Genomic DNA, 21,036 nt, shown 5'->3' on the forward strand with positions numbered 1-21,036 from the left:
TGTACCATTGTGCCACCAAGCATTCCTTCAATTACTACCAGCCCTGATCTGGCTGGCTTCTCATACAATGACAGTAGGAGTAACATCGCTGTGCCTCTATAACCCATTGGAAGAATGGGTTCTCTCCCAGGTCACTGACATACACACCAATAATGAATATCCAGGCTAGTACAGCTCTGCGATTCATTGCTGAACATAATTTGATGCCTTTCATTAGCAATCCATGCTTCCCAGTCATGGCACTATCCCAACGGCAGCATTTTGTGTGGCGTTAATGACACCCTATGCACAGGACAGTTATATCCTAGTCCAGCTGTGCTGATTAATAGTAAGGGAAGAGAAAGAATGTTGCATGGGGTACATTACTACTTCTTGGATGGCAACACAGATATTAGCAGTTTACAGTATGCTTTGTGCAAAAAGTGGTGATCCTCTCTTGTCGTGGTCAGAGGTGATTGACCAGATCTGTGATGAGTACAGCTGCCATCATGTACCTATGCAATCCGGTACAGTGCCACTGACACATCTACATTCTTCAAAAATCTGGATGATGTACAATAGGACCAACAAACCAAATGGAGACCAACAATGAGACTCCTTTCAAACTCAGCCAGGTGCCGATACTGCTGTTTAACATAAGTATGGGTCACCTCCATGTCCTTCACAGTAACTCAACATCTGGCATTGTTGACACTCCTTACATAGGTCACCAGGTCTGCTAACAACACTACACACAAACACTAATGCACAATGTTGGCAGTTCTACCTATCAAAGAGGATTGCAACTCGCAACATTTACATAGCTGCAGATGGTGTGTAAGTGTAAGAAGTTACATTCAAATCCAACAATGTTTTCTCAGTGCTTCAACTCATTTTCTTTCTGGCAATGAATGGGGCAAAGACATCCTCTCCCCTATCACACATACACTAAATCTACATTCCAACAGAGTGTTACATTTCATTGGTGCAAGAAATGTAAGGAAGCTTTGTCTGTCTCAAATCTTTTAAAACAAACCCTGCAGTAGGCCAACTAGTTGCATAAAAAAACAACACAACAGGAAAAAAAATTCACAGATCAAGAATGGTCCCTCAGTTGTGTATGTAGTAAGTAAGTATATCTCATTGACTCAAATTTTCAACTTATTTCATACTATTAATTGCTCTATTTGGTCAGAATTTTTGTTCTTTTTCTTTGCCTTTATCCCAGATCTACATGAGGTCTGCATAGTTATTGTCAGATTTGGAATTGTTTACATTAGACAGTGGCCAGATGCCTTTCCTGTCACCACCCCTTTATCCTCCGGGACAGAAGTGTATCCAAACTGCCTGTGTTTAGTGTTATCCATGTAAAAGTGAGTGAACAGTTTCTAAATGTTTGGGAATTATGCGGCTGAGACAGCACATGGGTGCTCTCACCAATCTTTCACCCTTTGGGATGGAAGTTGTGTACTCCAACTGTCTGCATTTACTGTTATCCACATAAAAGTGCGTAAACATTTTCTAAATGTTTGGGAATCGTGTAATTGAGACAGAACATCGGTACCAGCCCGGTATTCACCTAGTTGGATGTGAGAAGCCATCTAAACATCAGATCAAAGTTTGCTAACATACTGGTCCAAATTGCCAATCTGCAAAGCAGATTCTATCACTGGTCAGCCAGCCAGCCTGAATTCGAGAAGTGGCGTGCTAACACGTGTGGCTATTCAGGCAGGTTCTATCCAGTTAGCATTCTCCAACACAATAGCACAATGGCTACAAAAATTGGGCACTGTTTTTTATTTGGGTTGGAACTTAAAAAGTGGCAACTATTTATTCACAACCAATACAAAAGAGTTAAATCTTTGCACCTGTTACTTTCCTCCAAAGTAGTCACCAGTGTTGTGTAGAACCCATTGCCAGCGATGTGGAAGGCGTAGTATACCGTTAGCACAGCTTGTTCTGTGGATGGTGCGAATTTTACAAAAATCAGTGATTCAGTGACTGTAGCATGAAGGAAATTTTGCAGTGATCATGAATTACATAAAGTAAATGATTCTCCAAGTGTTCCCCTTATCTGCAAATGGATCAAAATATTCGACTAGACCAGTTCAACACTGGCCAAATCGAAAGCCAGGCAACCATGGCCAATAAGAATGGGCAAATCTGTGGAGAGGGTAAATTAGTCTGTTCATGATGATCCTAACCTCTCAATTCGTAAGCTTGCAAATTCTTTAAATGTGCACGGATCATCACTGTACCAAATTCTCCAATAAGCCTTAAACTGTACCCTTGCAAAATCCAATTGTTGCAAGAGTTAAAGCCAGGATTCCACACATATGCTGTAATTTGTTAATGATGTGACTCAGTGCTCTTCATTTAACAACATCTTGTTTTCTGAAGAGGCTCATTTTCACCTGAATGGTCATGTCAATAAGCAAAATTGTCACTACTGGAATGCAACGAACCCTAAATAGAAGCTGAGAAACCCTTTCATTCACCAAAAGTTACTTTATGGGCTGCCATGTTGGCTTGAGGAATAATTGGCCTCTACTTTTACAAGCACAAGAGTGGGTGTGCAATTATAGTGAATTTGGAACATTATATGATGATGATTATAAATTACTTTTTTGTGCCTCAATTGCAAAACTTTCCTGGTTATAACAAAAGAACATGGTTTCAGCAAGACGGAGCCACAGCACTCATGTCCAAAGTGTCTGTACCACAAGTTCGTGAAATTTTCCCTATCAAATTGATCTCCGGGTGGAGTGACATAAATTGGCCCCAACTTCTCTGGAGCAACTGAAAGCAAATATCCATAGTGAAGTGGCTCTTATCCCAGCATCTATAAGCCGAGGCGTCATGCAAAATTTTGTTCATCATTTAAATGTGGTGGTGGACAGTATTTAAATGACATTATTTTTAAGAACTGAATTCCCAAACTGCATATTTCAATAATAAATAAAGATTTTGTCAATAGACTTCAACCTCTATTTTATTTTGACATATCGAATATAAACTTTCTTTTGAGACACTGTACAAACCACCAAGTGCTGATTTCAGGGTCATGTCACATTTACTGCTATCTTTCAAGACCAATATACACAGTGATTGGCAACTTTAACTGCCACAGCAGTACACAGGGACATACTACACTAATGGGCTAAGCCTTACACATGATCTGAAGCAACCTGCACCATTTAACTGTGATATACATATATGTGGCTATAATCCAGAACTGATATTTAACAGTGGTCACATGTTTCAGCAGTGCATCAGAGCAGTCTGCCATCCTATTCCAGACACACCATATAGACCAATCATGTGTCAAATATATACAGCAGTTAGACCACAGATAGTTCCATTCTACCGTAGACTTGTTGGATGCTACAGTTTCCAGCCTCAATATCTGAATCATATGATGCATTCATTGATACACAGAGATGCTCTGGACTGTGGATGCCTCAAGGCTGTTGGACCTTATATATCCCTGTTCGTACTTCTGACTTGATGTTCAGTTAACAGAATACAGGATTCTACATGAAAAAGTTCCATTTTGTAATACAATAGTGGATGCTGTGAAAAAAACTTGCCATGTCACTGACAGTGCAGAAAAGGGATACTTGGATAAAACCACAGAAGAACTGGAGTGAACTAAGAGAAGCAAAAATGTATGGAGATTAATAAGACAACTCCATAACAATCCAACCAGGTCTAAAAAAATTACATCATCACTGCAGACCAAAATTAAACATTATGTTAAAGCACCTGAAATATGAGGGTCAGGGGGAATGGGATAGTCTTACCAACCAATTTCAGACTTCAGAACTCCATAAGATTAGCAAGAAAAGTAGAGATAGAGAGGCAGTCAGCTTAGATGGTAATCAAATGGAAGAAATGAAGAACTATAGCCCATCAGTAAGAGAATGAGTCAATAATTCTTCAACAGTTCCATGGGAAGCTACCAAATATTGAAGATACGGCAAAAGAGAAGGGAGAGAAATCATTTAAATCAGGCAATCTGTCACAAGAAGACTATGCCAGGTAGACTCTTAAGCAAACTCTACAAACTGGCAGATCACATTATTCTGAATAGAATTCTACCTATATTTGACCCTCTATTTATACATATGAAGCAGGGTATTGGGCCAGAAAAATCCATACAGAATAGCTCTTGAACCTTACTCAGTTAACAGAGGATGCATCTGAAAACCTATCACTTCATTGGTGTGGCTTTCATGAATCTTAAAGTAGCATATTCCTCTGACAACTATCTGTTACTACATTTCAAACTGTACAACCTACTCGAGGACCTCCATCTCAGTGAATTCATAAGCACTCTTCTGCAAAATTTTAGATTTTTATTGACTTCTATGCTCAGAAAAAGTCTACCTCACAGAAGTATACTAGCTCCATTTCTCTGAACCATCTATGCCACGACCAGCTGCTGAACTCTAATGTAGACGGCTAAACAAAGCAAAAGCTATCTACGATAAAGTTTATGTTTTACAACCTGCGTCCTGGGGTCGTATTGTGAACAGGTCTAGTGTAGAGTTAGGCTGAGTGGTCCAGTGCATCCCTGGAGGCGACAAAGATTCAGCAGTGTCTGTAAGAACATTTATCATGCAGAGTGTACAAAGGTGTAAGTGTCTTTCGAGCTGTTGTGGGGGAGCAAGTGCATTTGCCGTGAAGGAATGCCGACACCTTATCAGTGTGACATTTAAGTCACCACCTTAGGTCAGTGCTACAGCTGCATGTTGTGCTGGTGGCAGTGGTGGGGTCAGGAAGGTGCTGCCTACCCAGACATTCTGCGGTGAACCAGTACGGCTCCCAACTCTGTTCTCTCGAAGACAGCCTGTCGCGTGCTCAGGAGCAGACTGCCGAATACGGTTCAGGCCATCAGTTGTTGTGAAGATGGATCAAAACTGCAGTGGTTCTGCGATCTGCACAAAAATTTTGATGAATCCACAGTAATAACTGCATAAACAACTGTAATTGTTTTGTTGTTCATCGCACTGTGAAGTTCCAGGTTGCCTCTGTTAGGTGAGGATTGATTTTGAACACCTTTCCCACTAATCACATGTCCAAGATAATTCCCTGTGTCTGTGCAGAATGGCACTTATCTATGCGAAGTGTCATATGTACAGACTGTAGCCTGCTTAATATATCATCCACACATTTCACATACTCTGGTTTATCCTTTGAGAATACCATGATATCGTCCGAATATACCACACAAGTTTTTGGATACAACCCAAGCAGAACTCCATCTAATAACATTTTGCAACGTGGCTGGCACGTCTTCCAGCCAAACTGCATCTGTTTACACTGGTAATGTCCCTATGGAACTCTGAAAGTGGTCTATGGTCCATCCCCCAGGACTACCTCCAGGTGGTGACATCCACTTCTGAGATACCTTGCTGTAAAGTGCTGCCACTGTCCTAAGCTGTTGAATATTTCCGTCATGGCCTTCGCATTCAGGTACTGGTAATCAAAACAGAACCTGTACTTCTTGGTACTATCTGTTGACTTCTTTGGCACAATGAAAACCTTTGCACCCCATGGGTCAGACGTGGGGATGTGCGAGACGTCGAGCATGTCCCACGTGTCGCCCGTTCAGTCCACTGCTGTGGCCGCCCCATGTACTGCCTGCACTGAGATTCACCCCTCACCTGTGGTCGAGTGGGAGATCATTCCAAAGTCTGGCGGGCAGTGAAAAACTTTCTGAGGGGCTGATCGTAGGGTCTCCCCGGTTTGTTTGACAAACAGGTTTCGGGCATTATCTGTGGCTGATGATGTCTCTGAGCTGGATGCAGTCATCCACCATGTTCCAGAGGAAGCTTCTTGGTCCGCAAGGTTTGGGCATTCACAGAGTGTGGGTTTGCTGGTAGTTGGGAGCTCCAACGTTAGGCGCATAATGGAGTCCCTTAGGAACATGGCTGCCAAGGAGGGGAAGGAAGCCAGTATGCACTCAGGGTGCATACTGGGGGGAGTCACACCGGATGTGGAAAGGCTGCTTCCGGATGCCATGAAGAGTACAGAGTGCAGCCAACTGCAGGTGGTGGCTCATGTTGGTACCAATGAGATAAGCTGCTTTGGACTGGAGGAGATTCTCTCTGGTTTTGGGCATCTAGCGGAAATGGTAAAGACTACCAGTTTTGCTTTCGAGATTAAGGCAGAGCTCATCATCTGCAGCTTCGTCGATAGAACCGAATGTGATCCTTTGGTGCGGAGCCGAGTGAAGGGTCTGAATCAGAGGCATAAGCAGTTCTATGAGCACGTAGGCTGCAGATTCCTTGACTTGCGTAATCAAGTGGTGGGTTTCTGGGTTCTGCTTAGTAGGTCAGGAGTCCGCTGCACACAGGAAGCAGCTACACGGGTAGCACAGGCTGTGTGGAAGGGACTTGGTGTTTTTAAGGTTAGAGGGCCTCGGGGAACAACAAAAAGGGCGTCTGTCTAAATGGGGGCAGGTAAAACAGTAAGTTAGTTGTAGAAATGATCGGTATCGTAGTTGTAAATTGTCATAGCTGTGTTGGAAAAGAACCAGAGCTCCAAGCTCTAATAGAAAGCACTGAAGCTCAAATAGTTATAGATACAGAAAGCTGGCTAAAGACGGAAATAAGTTCAGCAAAAATTTTTTCTAATGATCTAACAGTGTACAGAAAGGATAGATTAAATACAATTGGTAGTGGAGTATTTATTGCTGTCAGAAGTAGTTTGCCTTGTTGTGAAATTGAAGTAGATAGTTCCTGAGAAATAGTATGGGTAGAGGTTATACTTGACAATTGGACTAAACTTTTAATTGGGTCGTTTTACCGACCCTCGACTCAGAAGATATAGTTGCTGAACAGTTCAAAGAAAACTTGCGTCTCATTTCAAATACGTAACCCACTCATACAATTATAGTCGGTGAAGACTTTAATCTACCCTCGATATGCTGGAAAAATTATACGTTTAAAGCCGGCGGCCGGCATAAAACATCATCCAAAATTGTACTGAATGCTTTCTCAGAAAATTATTTTGAACAATTAGTTCATGAGCCCACTCCAAGTGTAAATGGTTGCGAAAGCATACTTGACTTCTTAGCAACAAATAATCCTGGACAAATAGTGAGTATCATGATGAATACGGGGATTAGCGACCATAAGGCAGTACCTGCTAGGCTGAATACCATAACTCCTACAACCATCAAAAAGAATCACAAAGTATATCTATTCAAAAATGCTGATAAATATGTTCTCAACACCTTTTTAAGAGACAATCTGCACTCCTTCCAATCTGATCATGTAGGCATAGAAAAGTTGTGGAATGATTTCAAAGAGATAGTATAGACAGCAATTGAGAGATATATACCACATGAATTAATAAGTGATGGTACTGATCCCCCATGGTACACAAAACGGGTCAGATGCCTGTTGAAAAAAAAAAGAAAAAAAAAAAAAAGCCAAATTTTGAAAGAACACAAAATCCCCAAGACTGGCAAAGTTTTGCAGAAGTTCGAAATATAGCATGTACTTCGATGCAAGATGATTTCAATAATTTCCGCAACGAAACTCTGTCTCGAAATCTGGCGGAAAACCCTAGAAGATTCTGGTCATACATAAAGCACACCAGTGGCAAGACGCAATCTATACCTTCACTGTGCGATAACAACGGTGAAGTCACTGACGACAATGTCACTAAAGCAGAGTTATTAAACACGATTTTCCGAAACTCCTTCACCGAAGGAGATGAAGTAAATATTCCTGAATTCCAATGAAGAACAACTGCCAAGATGAGAAACACAGAAACAGATATCCTTTGTGTCACAAAGCAGCTTAAATCACTTAATAAAAGCAGGGCTTCTGGTCCAGATTGAATACCAGTCAGGTTCCTCTCAGAGTATGCTGATAAAATAGCTCCATATTTAGGAATTATATACAACCGCTCACTCACAGAAAGATCCGTACCTAAAGACTGGAAAATTGCTCAAGTCACACCTATACCCAAAAAGGGAAGTACGAGTAATGCACTGAATTACAGACCCATATCACTAACATCGACTTGCAGTAGGGTTTTGGAACGTATACTGCATTCGAACATTATGAAGTACCTCAAAGATAATGATTTCTTGACACGTAGTCAGCACGGATTCAGAAAATTTCGCTCTTGTGGTACACAACTAGCTCTTTATACTCATGAAGTAATGAGTGCTATTGACAGGGGATGTCAAATTGATTCCATATTTTTAGATTTCCAGAAGGCTTTCAATACCGTTCCTCACAAGCGTCTTCTAACCAAACTGCATACCTATGGAATATCGCCTCGGTTGTGCGACTGGATTCATGATTTCCTGCCAGAAAGGTCACAGTTCATAGTAATAGACAGAAAGTCATCGAGTAAAACAGAAATAATATCTGGCATTCCCCAAGGAAGTGGTATAGGCCCTCTATTGTTCCTGATCTATATTAATGACATAGGAGACAATCTCAGTAGCCATATTAGATTGTTTGCAAATGATGCTGTCATTTACCATCTTGTAAAGTCATCAGATGACCAAAGTGAACTGCAAAATGATTTATATAAGATATCTGTATGGTGCAAAAAGTGGCAATTGACCCTGAATAAAGAGAAGAGTGAAGTTATTCACATGCGTACTAAAAGAAATCTGCTAAATTTCAATTACGCGATAAGTCACACAAAGCTGAAGGCTATAAATTCAACTAAATACGTAGGGATTACAATTACAAATACTCTAAATTGGAACAATCACATAGATAATGTTGTGAGTAGAGCAAACCAAAGACTGCGATTCAGTGGCAGAACACTTAGACGGTGCAACACTTCTACTAAAGAGACTGCTTACACCACACTTGTCCACCCCATTCTGGAGTATAACTGTGCAGTGTGGAATCCGCATCAGACGGGACTGATGGATGACATCAAAAAAGTACAAAGAAGGGCAACTCATTTTGTATTATTGCGAAGTAGGGGACATAGTGTTACAGACATGATACGTGAATTGGAGTGGTACTCATTAAAACAAAGGTGTTTTTCGTTGTGACGGGATCTTCTTGTGAAATTTCAATCACCAGTTTTCTCCTCCGATTGCGAAAACATTCTGTTTTGCACCCACCTACATAGGGTGGAATGATGATGATAAAATAAGAGAAATCAGGGCTCGCATAGAAAAGATTAAGTGCTTATTTTTCTTGCACGCCGTTAGAGAGTGTAACATAGAGAGACAAGTTGAAGGTGTTTCATTGAACCCTCTGCCAGGCACTTTATTGTGAATAGCAGAGTAATCATGTAGATGTAGATGTGAAGATGCGTCGCTATGTCGTATAGATTCCTACAAACTGATGCATTGTTCCTTGTAGGTATATGGTGCTGGGTAACCAGTGTTGCTGATAAAGGAGCCTTCATGTTAAATAAAGCTATAAACCGTAGTAGCAAAGCTTTCACTGCTTCGTAAGTGACCCACTTTTTCTTGTAATGCTGCTGCATCAACAGTTTGCTTGTGGCTCTGGTCCTCACAAGACCTTTCAATATCTTCATTTAATAGCACTAATGAGGCAATCATTAAGCTCTTCAATAGATTAACCATGTCCATGTTGAAGTTATCCAGGCTTACAAGAATAATAAATACCTCATTAATATTACTTATGTGCACAGCACTACTATGCATGAAGCAAAGCATTCTATTTAATCTGTCATTTTTTGTAGTTGTTTGACCACATATAATGCTTCCTGTGGGAAATCAGTATCAACAGAAATCCAAACTTCCCCATAGCTGCCAGTATTTTATCGTAAGAACCAATCTTTGGCATAAGTGTCTGCAGTTTAGTCAGAAACACCTCCAAGGGGCGTGCACCTTGCGACATTGCCCTACTTGCTCACAATGAAAACACAGAGTCCCACTGCATACTGTGAAAGATCGATTTTGGGATGTGTTTACTCAGAAATCTAGTCCATGAATTGCTAATACCTTTCACCTATGTAATAGTAACTTCTGGAAGTCCTTAATTTCAATACTGACTGTGTAAAACATCATACCCAACGACTCTACATTACTATTACCCACTTGAGGCAATTTATAACATGGGGGATGCAGTCCCTCCCGCCTTTGAGGAATATGGGGGCCCAGTCACCTCCTGCCTTCAAGGTCCAGACTGATGACTTACATGTGCACACCTACGTCCACCAAATAACTGTTCCTTGCCTTTTACACAGCCTGACAAGCAGCATTCCACTGGTGCATCTTTTTGTGCAATGTTACTTCCTATTGAAAACGCCTTCCAATGGGTGAAGCACTCCCAGTTACCTTTAGCAGCTGCTTCCATTGCCATTACTTTCCCTTCCTATAGTTTCCAAAACCCTTTTTTTGGTGTCCAGTTTAGCCACGCTTATAGCAGTCAGATTGCTGACACTGCTTCTGAACATGACCTTTCCATCTGCATCTATAATATTTTACTTCTGCAGAAAGACCACAGCCATTTGTACCTGTCCCAGTAACAATGTCGACCTGCTCTAACTGTGTTGCACCCAGGGTTTTCCATCCTTACCCTATGTGACATCTTTGCAGAGATACCACGTTCAAAAACAAGCAAAGCCCAATTCTCAGCTTCCTGCAGCAAGAATCTATCAGCTGCTGCATTTTCTGTCAGTTGGTATGTCTGAAGTCTCTTGCGGTTTAACAAATGACACCTTAAGGGTGTTACCAATGTCTCTGTAAATTGACACCAAATAGAACAAATACACTCCAAAGATCTTCAACAAAGATAAAGTTCACTCATCACAATACATTGCACTGGTACTGTTATGACAGCACTGTACTTGTAGCTTCACTCACAGCAATGCCTTGAAGTGACAGCCAATTCTCACAATGACGTTGTGGCCCATGTGCTTGGGCCACGTTGTGGCCAGGAGGTCGAGTGTGGAGGGAGGGTGAGTGGTCCAGTGCACACTCACAGGTGTCAGTGATACAGCAGTCCTTGCCACAACATTTATTTATTCTTTAGAGTGTACACAGGTGTAAGTATCTTCAGAGCTGCAGTCAGCAGCTGAGCACAAGCACACATGCCATGAAGTAGTTCTGACACCTCTTCATGAGAAGTGACATCACTGGCAAAGTCCAGTGCCAGCTGCATGCTGTGCTGGCAGCAATAGTGGAAGGAGGAAGGTGCTGATCACCCAGAACTTCAGCAGTGATCTAGTACGGTTCCCACCTCAGAGCTCTCAAAGACAGCCTGGAGATTGTCAACTGAGGTCCTGGCTATCAATTGTTGTTAAGATTAGGCCGCAGTCAACCATCATGGATTGACCCAGGCTGCAGCAGATGCTCGCAAGTCAGCCAGGAAGCTCCAAGAAAGCGCCTCTCCCAATCAGTGCAAAGATTGCAGCTTGCAGATAATCTGCAATGACCAGCCTGTGAGGAAGACTGGCCGCTCAACAGCCTTCCCATTCATAATGACTCAGTAAGAATGGCGCACCATGGCTGTGGTATGCATCACACTGTATTCCTCTCAATGTTGAAGTAGGCAAGTAAGCAGCATGCACCACTGATCCGCTCACTGGTTGTAGTGCCACGGACAGAATGTGTTTTTGAGCTCTAAAAATCTCTCTATTTAAAGGACTGAGTCCAAGTATATGTTGTGGTGGCTCCAAGTGTATGAATGCATTTGTCCTCGTTTATCAGACCTATCAGCACCCCTTGCCTTGCTGTGGTAATTCAAGAAAAATTCTGGGTCACTGAACTCGGTTCTTTTCTGTCTATGGGTGATTTTGTAGAAGTGCTCAGACAGTGAAATTACCTAGTGCTACCTCACAGTACCTTTTTAAGTAGTACAGCAGCACTTGCATTTCTGTCTGCCTGTTTTGTGGTCTGTTGCACTGGCATTATGCTTTGTTGACTTACTGAGTAGAGTATCAGTTCAGCGCTAACCTACTCTGTTCCAAACTCGAGCAGTAAAAATTAAACAAAATTTTAAGACTGGACAACAAAATTATTTCGCTGTGACATCATGCATTCCATCTATGAAACAGAAGCTCCCAATGACCTACATACAGTAAGATCATATAATGTAAGTGAAAAGATAAAAATTCTACTCACCAAGCAGTGGAAAAAGAACATGCACATAAATGGTATTACGAATGCAAGCTATAGGAGCCAGTGTGGGCGCCCCATTATGCTGCAACCACATGCATTGCTGTATGTCCAAGAGAACATCTTCTGGCAGGCCGGGTAGAGTTTCTTGCAAAAAGGGAAGGTAATTTGCCCCGGTAAGTAAATGATGTTGTTGTTGTTGTTGTTGTTGTTGTTGTGGTGGTGGTGGTGGTGGTGGTGGTGGTGGTGGTCTTTAGTCCTGAGACTAGTTTGATGCAGCTCTCCATGCTACTCTATCCTGTGCAAGCTTCTTCATCTCCTTCTGAATCTGCTTAGTGTATTCATCTCTTGGTCTCCCTCTCGATTCTTACCCTCCAAGCTGCCCTCCAATGCTAAATTTGTGATCCCTTGATGCCTCAGAACATGTCCTACCAACTGGTCCCTTCTTCTTGTCAAGTTGTGCCACAAACTCCACTTCTCCCCAATTTTATGCAATACCTCCTCATTAGTTATGTGATCTACCCATCTAACCTTCAGCATTCTTCTGTAGCACCACATTCTGAAAGTTTCTATTCTCTTCTTGTCCGAACTATTTATCGTCCATGTTTCACTTCCATACATGGCTACACTCCATACGGATACTTTCATAAACGACTTCCTGACACTTAAATCTATACTTGATGTTAACAAGTTTCTCTTCTTCAGAAACGCTTTCCTTGCCATTGCCAGTCTACATTTTATATCCTCTCTACTTCGATCATCATCAGTTATTTTGCTCCCCAAATAGCAAAACTCCTTCACTACTTTAAGTGTCTCAATTCCTAATCTAATACCCTCAGCATCACCCGACTTAATTCAACTACACTCCAATATCCTCGTTTTGCTTTTGTTGATGTTCATCTTATAGCCTCCTTCCAAGACACTGTCCATTCCATTCAGCTACTCTTCAAAGTCCTTTGCTATCTCTGAGAGAATTACAATGTCATTGGCAAACCTCAAAGTTTTGTATTTCTTCTCCATGGATTTTAATACCTACTCCAAATTTTTCTTTTGTTTCCTTTACTGCTTGCTCAATATACAGATTGAATAACATCGGGGAAAAGCTACAACCCTGTCTCACTCCCTTCCCAACCACTGCTTACCTTTCATGTCCCTCGACTCTTATAACTGCCATCTGGTTTCTGTACAAATTGTAAATAGCCTTTCGCTCCCTGTATTTTACCCCTGCCACCTTTAGAATTTGAAAGAGAGTATTCCAGTCAACATTGTCAAAAGCTTTCTCTAAGTCTACAAATGCTAGAAACATAGGTTTGCCTTTCCTTAATCTTTCTTCTAAGATAAGTTGTAAGGTCAGTATTGCCTCACGTGTTCCAATATTTCTACGGAGTCCAAACTGATCTTCCCCGAGATCGGCTTCTACCAGTTTTTCCATTCGTCTGTAAAGAATTCGCGTTAGTATTTTGCAGCCGTGACTTATTAAACTGATAGTTCGTTAATTTTCACATCTGTCAACTCCTGCTTTCTTTGGGATTGGAATTATTATATTCTTCTTGAAGTCTGAGGGAATTTATCCTGTCTCTCACATCTCGCTCAACAGATGGTAGAGTTTTATCAGGACTGGCTCTCCCAAGGCTGTCAGTAGTTCTAATGGAATGTTGTCTACTCCCGGGGCCTTGTTTCGACTCAGGTCTTTCAGTGCTCTGTCAAACTCTTCACGCAGTATCGTATCTCCCATTTCATCTTCATCTACATCCTATTCCATTTCCATAATGTTGTCCTCAAGTACACAGCCCTTGTATAGACCCTCTATATACTCCTTCCATCTTTCTGCTTTCCCTTCTTTGCTTAGAACTGGGTTTTCATCTGAGCTCTTGATATTCATACAAATGGTTCTCTATTCTCCAAAGGTCTCTTTAATTTTCCTGCAGGCAATATCTATCTTACCCCTAGTGGGATAAGCCTCTACATCTTTACATTTGTCCTCTAGCCATCCCTGCTTAGCCATTTTGCACTTCCTGTCGATCTCGTTTTTGAGACGTTTGTATTCCTTTTTGCCTGCTTCATTTACTGCATTTTTATATTTTCTCCTTTCATCAATTAAATTCAATATTTCTTCTGTTACCCAAGGATTTCTACTAGCCTTCGTCTTTTTACCTACTTGATCCTCTGCTGCCTTCACAACTTCATCCCTTGGGCGAAAAACGTTCCTGGTGTCCGTGGATGTATGTGACGTGAGGATTTCCCCTTGCCCAGTAATGAACATTTCAAGTGTTGTCAAGGCCATCTTGATAGAAAGTACACTCGTTGGTAAACAACACAATGGCAGGGAAGTCAGGGTCTCATGCAACACGTCACAGAAACCACCAGCAAAACCCTAGCCTGTGTTCATAGTCCGCCACAGCGTCTACATCTCGGACAGGGTGGAGAGTAAATAGATGCTGGCCATCCCTCAAAACCTCCCAGACTAACCGACGAATGACCTGCGTGTTGTGTCCAACCACGCAAGTACTTGGCGTACTTGTCTCTTCAAATGCAGGATCTTGGGTTCGAAGTCTTCCAGCATCACCATGATATCCCACTAATGAGCCTGTTTTGCCAAGTCACTGGTGAATTGCTGTAAACATTTGCCAGTGTGGGTGGCATCTTGCTGGGTACCATTCCTCATACAACCGTCAAGCTTCATGCGCATTACCACCGGCTAGTCCATGAACAAAAACTATATTTTGTTGTTCTTCAAACGAATACTGTGCCATGCTTAGTGTATGACTAAATCGCAGGAGATGTGTGTGTGGTCCGAAGGAAAGCTTACATGTGAATGCCTTTGACGTGAGGTGGAGACAAACAGCAAGACCTATTCGACACATGTGCGTATCACATTGGGGCAGTGACGGGGCAAGGGATGTTTGTAAGTGTGAACTAACAACCACAGCACTGCACATCAACCAACGAATGGCAACAGGGCAATCCCACAGACAATCTGAGTGCTTGGCACCCAGTTTCAGTAGTTTAAAAATGGTGTGTTGTTGGCCTTCACAACACTATTAATTTGGATCCTACTGGCAACAGCTATTCAGTGTTAAAATTTCTTGACAAATTTTCTCCACCCTGTATATTCCAAAACTAAAGCAACAAACCACTATTTCCCCGACTTGTGTCTAATTCATGACGCAATCATACAAACTGTCAACAGATGTCCGTACAACCATGTTCTGCAGAGAAGATTGCTTTCTGGTCAATGGACAACCATGCCAACGATGACATTGGGACACCCACCACACAGCGTAATGTTGCTGGATAGTCCCACATCCAAAACTGCTGCGTACACAGTCACAGACAGTGCAGTATGCCACAGAGAAAACACCCGTCAGACCGTCTGTCGTGAAGGGCCATAGGAAGAATGGAAGCAGGACGGTCGCAAACTGATGTGGCCCGATGGCTTAATGTGAATCATTCTGTTGTTTCACAGATGGAAAGACAGTTTACAGAGACAAACTTTATTCTGAAGACCAGGGCAGGGCCAATGACATGTGATATCAGAAAGAAAGTACCATTATTTGACTGTAAGGGCACATAAGTACCACCTTAGTACTGCACAACTGGGATCTGACCTTGCAGCATCCACTGTATGTCTTGTATTGCAGCAAATGGTGCACAGAAGACATCAACAGAGTGGCCTTTATTGTGAGAGACGTTCTGTGTATGTACTTCTGACACAGATTCACAGAAGGGAACGTATAGAGTGCAGTTGTCAACACGTCACCTGAATGGTCGAACAGTGAGCCAATGTTCTTTTCACAAATGAGTCCCAATTTGATCTGGAGTATGTTTATGAATGGATTTGCATCTGGAGCGAACATGAAACATGATTTTGGGATCCAAACATTGTGGAAAGAGACCGATATTGAACAGAATCCCTTATGTTGTGGGCAGGGATTATGTTGACCATTCTAACATCTCTTCATGAAATTTTACAGGTGAATTGGCAAGGTTTAACCGCTGTCAGGTATCTTAATGAGATCTTGGTACCTCGTGCAGTTGTTGCAAGGTGCTGTGGGCCCTGACTTCATACTGATGGATGATAATGCTCAACCTCATAGGGCGTGGGTGGTTGATGTTTTCTTGTAAATGAAAGATATTGCACATATGGCGTGGCCTGCTTGCTCTCCCAACTTGAATCCCATAGAATATGTAAGGCATGCATTAGGAAGACACAGTGCATGATGTCAGCATCCACCAACCACTCTCCAAGATTTGCGAGAAGCTTTGCACGAGGAATGGGCGTTATTGCCTCAACATGAGATTGATGAAATCATTTACAGCATGCCCCATTGTTTCAGGCCTGTACTGGTTGGTTTGGGGGAGGGGACCAAACAATGAGGTCATCGGTCCCATCTGATTAGGGAAGGAGGAGAAGCAAGTCAGCCGCGCCCTTTCAAAGGAACCATCCTGGTATTTGCCTGAAGCAATTTAGGGAATTCACGGAAACCCTGAATCAGGATGGCCGGAAACAGGTTTGAACCGTCGTCCTCCCGACTATAAGTCCAGTGTGCTAACCGCTGCACCGCCATGCTCAATCTGTGCTTCTGCCGGAGGTGGTCACACCTCAGGCTAAACACAATTGTCGTAACGTTGTAAAAAGTGAAGAACATATTTGCCTACCATTACAGACACACTACAGATACGTAGAAAAACTCAAAGTTTTGTTCGGCTGAAGCCGCACTTCAGGTTTCTGCCGCCAGAGTGCTCGAGAGCGCAGTGAGACAAAATGGCGACAGGAGCCGAGAAAGCGTATGTCATGCTTGAAATGCACTCACATCAGTCAGTCATAACAGTGCTACGACACTTCAGGACGAAGTTCAACAAAGATCCACCAACTGCTAACTCCATTCGGCGATGGTATGCGCAGTTTAAAGCTTCTGGATGCCTCTGTAAGGGGCAATCAATGGGTCGGCCTGCAGTGAGTGAAGAAATGGTTGAACGCGTGCGGGCAAGTTTCACGCGTAGCCCGCAGAAGTCGACGAATAAAGCAAGCAGGGAGCTAAACGTATCACAGCCGATGGTTTGGAAAATCTTACAGAGAAGGCTAAAGCAGAAGCCTTACCGTTTACAATTGCTACAAGCCCTGACACCCGATGACAAAGTCAAATGCTTTGAATTTTCAGCGCGGTTGCCAACAGCTCATGGAAGAGGATGCATTCAGTGCGAAACTTGTTTTCAGTGATGAAGCAACATTTTTTCCTTAATGGTGAAGTGAACAGACACAATGTGCGAATCTGGGCGGTAGAGAATCCTCACGCATTCGTGCAGCAAATTCGCAATTCACCAAAAGTTAACGTGTCTTGTGCAATCTCACGGTTTAAAGTTTACGGCCCCTTTTTCTTCTGCGAAAAAAACGTTACAGGACACGTGTATCTGGATATGCCGGAAAATTGGCTCGTGCCACAACTGGGACCGACAGTGCCGACTTCATCGTTCAACAGGATGGTGCTCCACCACACTTCCATCATGATGTTCGGCATTTCTTAAACAGGAGATTGGAAAACCGATGGATCGGTCATGGTGGAGATCATGATCAGCAATTCATGTCATGGCCTCCACGCTCTCCCGACTTAACCCCATGCGATTTCTTTCTGTGGGGTTATGTGAAAGATTCAGTGTTTAAACCTCCTCTACCAAGAAACGTGCCAGAACTGTGAGCTCGCATCAACGATGCTTTCGAACTCATTGATGGGGACATGCTGCGCCGAGTGTGGGAGGAACTTGATTATCGACTTGATGTCTGCCGAATCACTAAAGGGGCACATATCAAATATTTGTGAATGCCTAAAAAAACTTTGAGTTTTTGTATGTGTGTGCAAAACATTGTGAAAATATCTCAAATAATAAAGTTATTGTAGAGCTGTGAAATCGCTTCAATCACTTGTAATAACCCTGTATTCTTTATATTGTTTCTACCTTCTATCAACTGTTTATATCATTTTATTGCAAAATAAGACAACCTTGCAAAATTTCCATTTGTTGTTTTAATTTTGGACACAACTGTATCAGAGAGAAATAGAGAGAAAGAGAGGGAAGACTTTATGAGAAGATAATAGGACCAGTCAAAAATGGAGAAACAAATCATTTGTAACTTTATGGAGATTTTAACCCACTCTCCCTGAATGTTGGTCCCAATTACTAAATAATGTACCTAAATGCTCAACCATTGCAAAATTATTGTAATACCTTCATCCCAGACAGATGTTGACACATTCACACTTCTCCAGCAATCTTATAGAGAAGACTGCCTACAATATGAGTTCATTAGTAATTTATCATTAAAATCCATGGAGAAGAAATAAAAACTTTGAGGTTCGCCGATGACATTGTAATTCTGTCAGAGACAGCAAAGGACTTGGAAGAGCAGTTGAACGGAATGGATGGTGTCTTGAAGGGAGGATATAAGATGAACATCAACAAAAGCAAAACGAGGATAATGGAATGTAGTCGAATTAAGTCGGGCGATGCTGAGGGTATTAGATTAGGAAATGAGACACTTAAAGTAGTAAAGGAGTTTTGCTATTTGGGGAGCAAAATAACTGATGATGGTCGAAGTAGAGAGGATATAAAATGTAGACTGGCAATGGCAAGGAAAGCGTTTCTGAAGAAGAGAAATTTGTTAACATCGAGTATAGATTTAAGTGTCAGGAAGTCATTTCTGAAAGTATTTGTATGGAGTGTAGCCATGTATGGAAGTGAAACATGGACGGTAAATAGTTTGGACAAGAAGAGAATAGAAGCTTTTGAAATGTGGTGCTACAGAAGAATGCTGAAGATTAGATGGGTAGATCACATAACTAATGAGGAAGTATTGAACAGGATTGGGGAGAAGAGAAGTTTGTGGCACAACTTGACCAGAAGAAGGGATCGGTTGGCAGGACATGTTCTGAGGCATCAAGGGATCACCAATTTAGTATTGGAAAGCAGCGTGGAGGGTAAAAATCGTAGGGGGAGACCAAGAGATGAATACACTAAGCAGATTCAGAAGGATGTAGGTTGCAGTAGGTACTGGGAGATGAAGAAGCTTGCACAGGATAGAGTAGCATGGAGAGCTGCATCAAACCAGTCTCAGGACTGAAGACAACAACAACAACAACAACATAGTGATTTATATCTATTTCTACTGTCTGCTAAAAGACTGGGAGGCTATAAAATAGCAGAAACCAAAATATTATGCAATAAGATGCAAACAGTTTACCTGAAGAGCTGCCATGTTTTTCAGCAGTAGTCGTTTCTCCTGGAGCGGGTATGTTCTTCGACACTTCAGAAACGCTAAATAAATGATATAAAAAAATTAAATTATTCAGAAATCAAATATATGTACAGGAGCAATGATAGTTAAAATTTCAACACTCTAAGTAGATTAGCTGCAACAGTGATGCATGACAAGCACGCGCACAGACATACACACACTATGAGAGGGTGAGTGGGGATGGAAGTCTGCAAAAGCTGCAAGTGGAATAATTGTGAGGTTAACTGTTCCTTAGACAAAATGCAGATCAACTGTTACTTTCAAACTGACAGTAATTTAGTTGTTTCATATTTAGTTTACTGCTTGAAAACACTCAACTCGACAATGACATTATTAGAGGGGAATGCTAATAAAATAGATCTATGGAAATAACAAAGTTTACAGTAAAGACTGTACGCAACAACAGAATGGAATAGCAACAGTCCTACGTGTCAGGTACTGTATCAATCCAAATGTCACAGGAATTGTACCTTTTGTAGATGTTGCACAAATTTGACTCAAAGAAAAGCCTATAATTAAATATTTCTATATTGCATAAAAATTCTATAAGTGAGAATATTGTTAGAAATTATGCAAATATTATCCTCTAGATGGCAGCTAAATGCAGTTATGCAACAAGCTTATGGATGTTAGTAGCAGCAGCAGCAGCAGCAACAGTAGTAGTAGTAGTAGTAGTAGTAGTAGTAGTATTCACCTGTAGATCACTTTTACAAGGATACACATTTAAAGGTCTAGTTTGTCAAAGGTGGGGCATTATCATACATAAAAGATGACTGTTTCCATGGAAAATTTCAATGCACCAAACTATAACAGTGATACGTCATTTGGTTTTTGAACAGCAGAAGTAAGAAGCCTATTGAAATTCATATCAGAATAAAGTCTCATTATGGTATTGTTTGTTACAGAATAACTTTACAAAATGATGTAGAAAAATTTGTAAACACACTGCTCAAAAGCATTGGGGGACATGATTTTGGGCACCTGCTACACTTCATCGAGCAACAGTTGAGAACTGGGCATGTTACCAATTTATACCTTACCTTACCTTTCACAAATTAAGCACACAACAAAACATCATTATATCCTCAATCACTTGGATAAAAAGAATTGATATGTGTGACAGGTGGCAAAGGCAAGATAGAAACAATCATTCACCCTATCATCCTGGGCACTTTTCATTGCAATATGAGAGCTTCAGTAACGTGTCTGGCCTCCATGAGCTTTTATCACTGTCCGACACCTACGTGGTATGCGCTGAAAGTTTATGGAGGTCACCCTGTGGCAGCCAATCCCATTTTTCAATGAGAGACCATGTGAGTTCCAGGAGAGGCTATGAACACATCTGTCAGGCATGTACCGCATAAACGCAATGGGGTTAGGTTCAGACTCATCGCTGGCTATTACATTACATCTATGTCCAGGCTTCATAAGACAACCTTGTTGATGCCTGCCATATGGGCCCTAGCAATGGAAGGAATTTGGGGTTCAAAGAACTGTCTGGCAGTAGGGTGACCATTGACAAAGATAAGATTCGTATGGCTGTCAACACTGAAGCTTCCTCATATCATCACAGAACCTTGGCCAAACTGGTCGATTTAACGAGCAACATTTGGCAGGTACTGTTCACCATGGACCTCTGCGCACGAACGAGGTCATTACCTTGCCTCAGAGGATATATGGACTT

General features: G+C 41.8%; 1 protein-coding gene across 3 annotated transcripts in view; it reads right to left on the reverse strand.

Annotated features, from left to right (window-relative positions):
• The window catches only part of LOC126187769 (centromere protein I-like), a 351,829-nt gene that overhangs the window by 148,461 nt on the left and 182,332 nt on the right, over window positions 1–21,036 (reverse strand). For all 3 annotated transcript variants that reach the window (XM_049929046.1, XM_049929037.1, XM_049929054.1), the window contains exon 10: window positions 19,299–19,372. In XM_049929046.1, the coding sequence (XP_049785003.1) occupies window positions 19,299–19,372 (74 nt within the window). The remainder of the gene's footprint in view (window positions 1–19,298; window positions 19,373–21,036) is intronic.

This window comes from Schistocerca cancellata, chromosome 1 (assembly GCF_023864275.1).
Source record: "Schistocerca cancellata isolate TAMUIC-IGC-003103 chromosome 1, iqSchCanc2.1, whole genome shotgun sequence".
NCBI classification, from domain to species: Eukaryota; Metazoa; Arthropoda; class Insecta; order Orthoptera; family Acrididae; genus Schistocerca; species Schistocerca cancellata.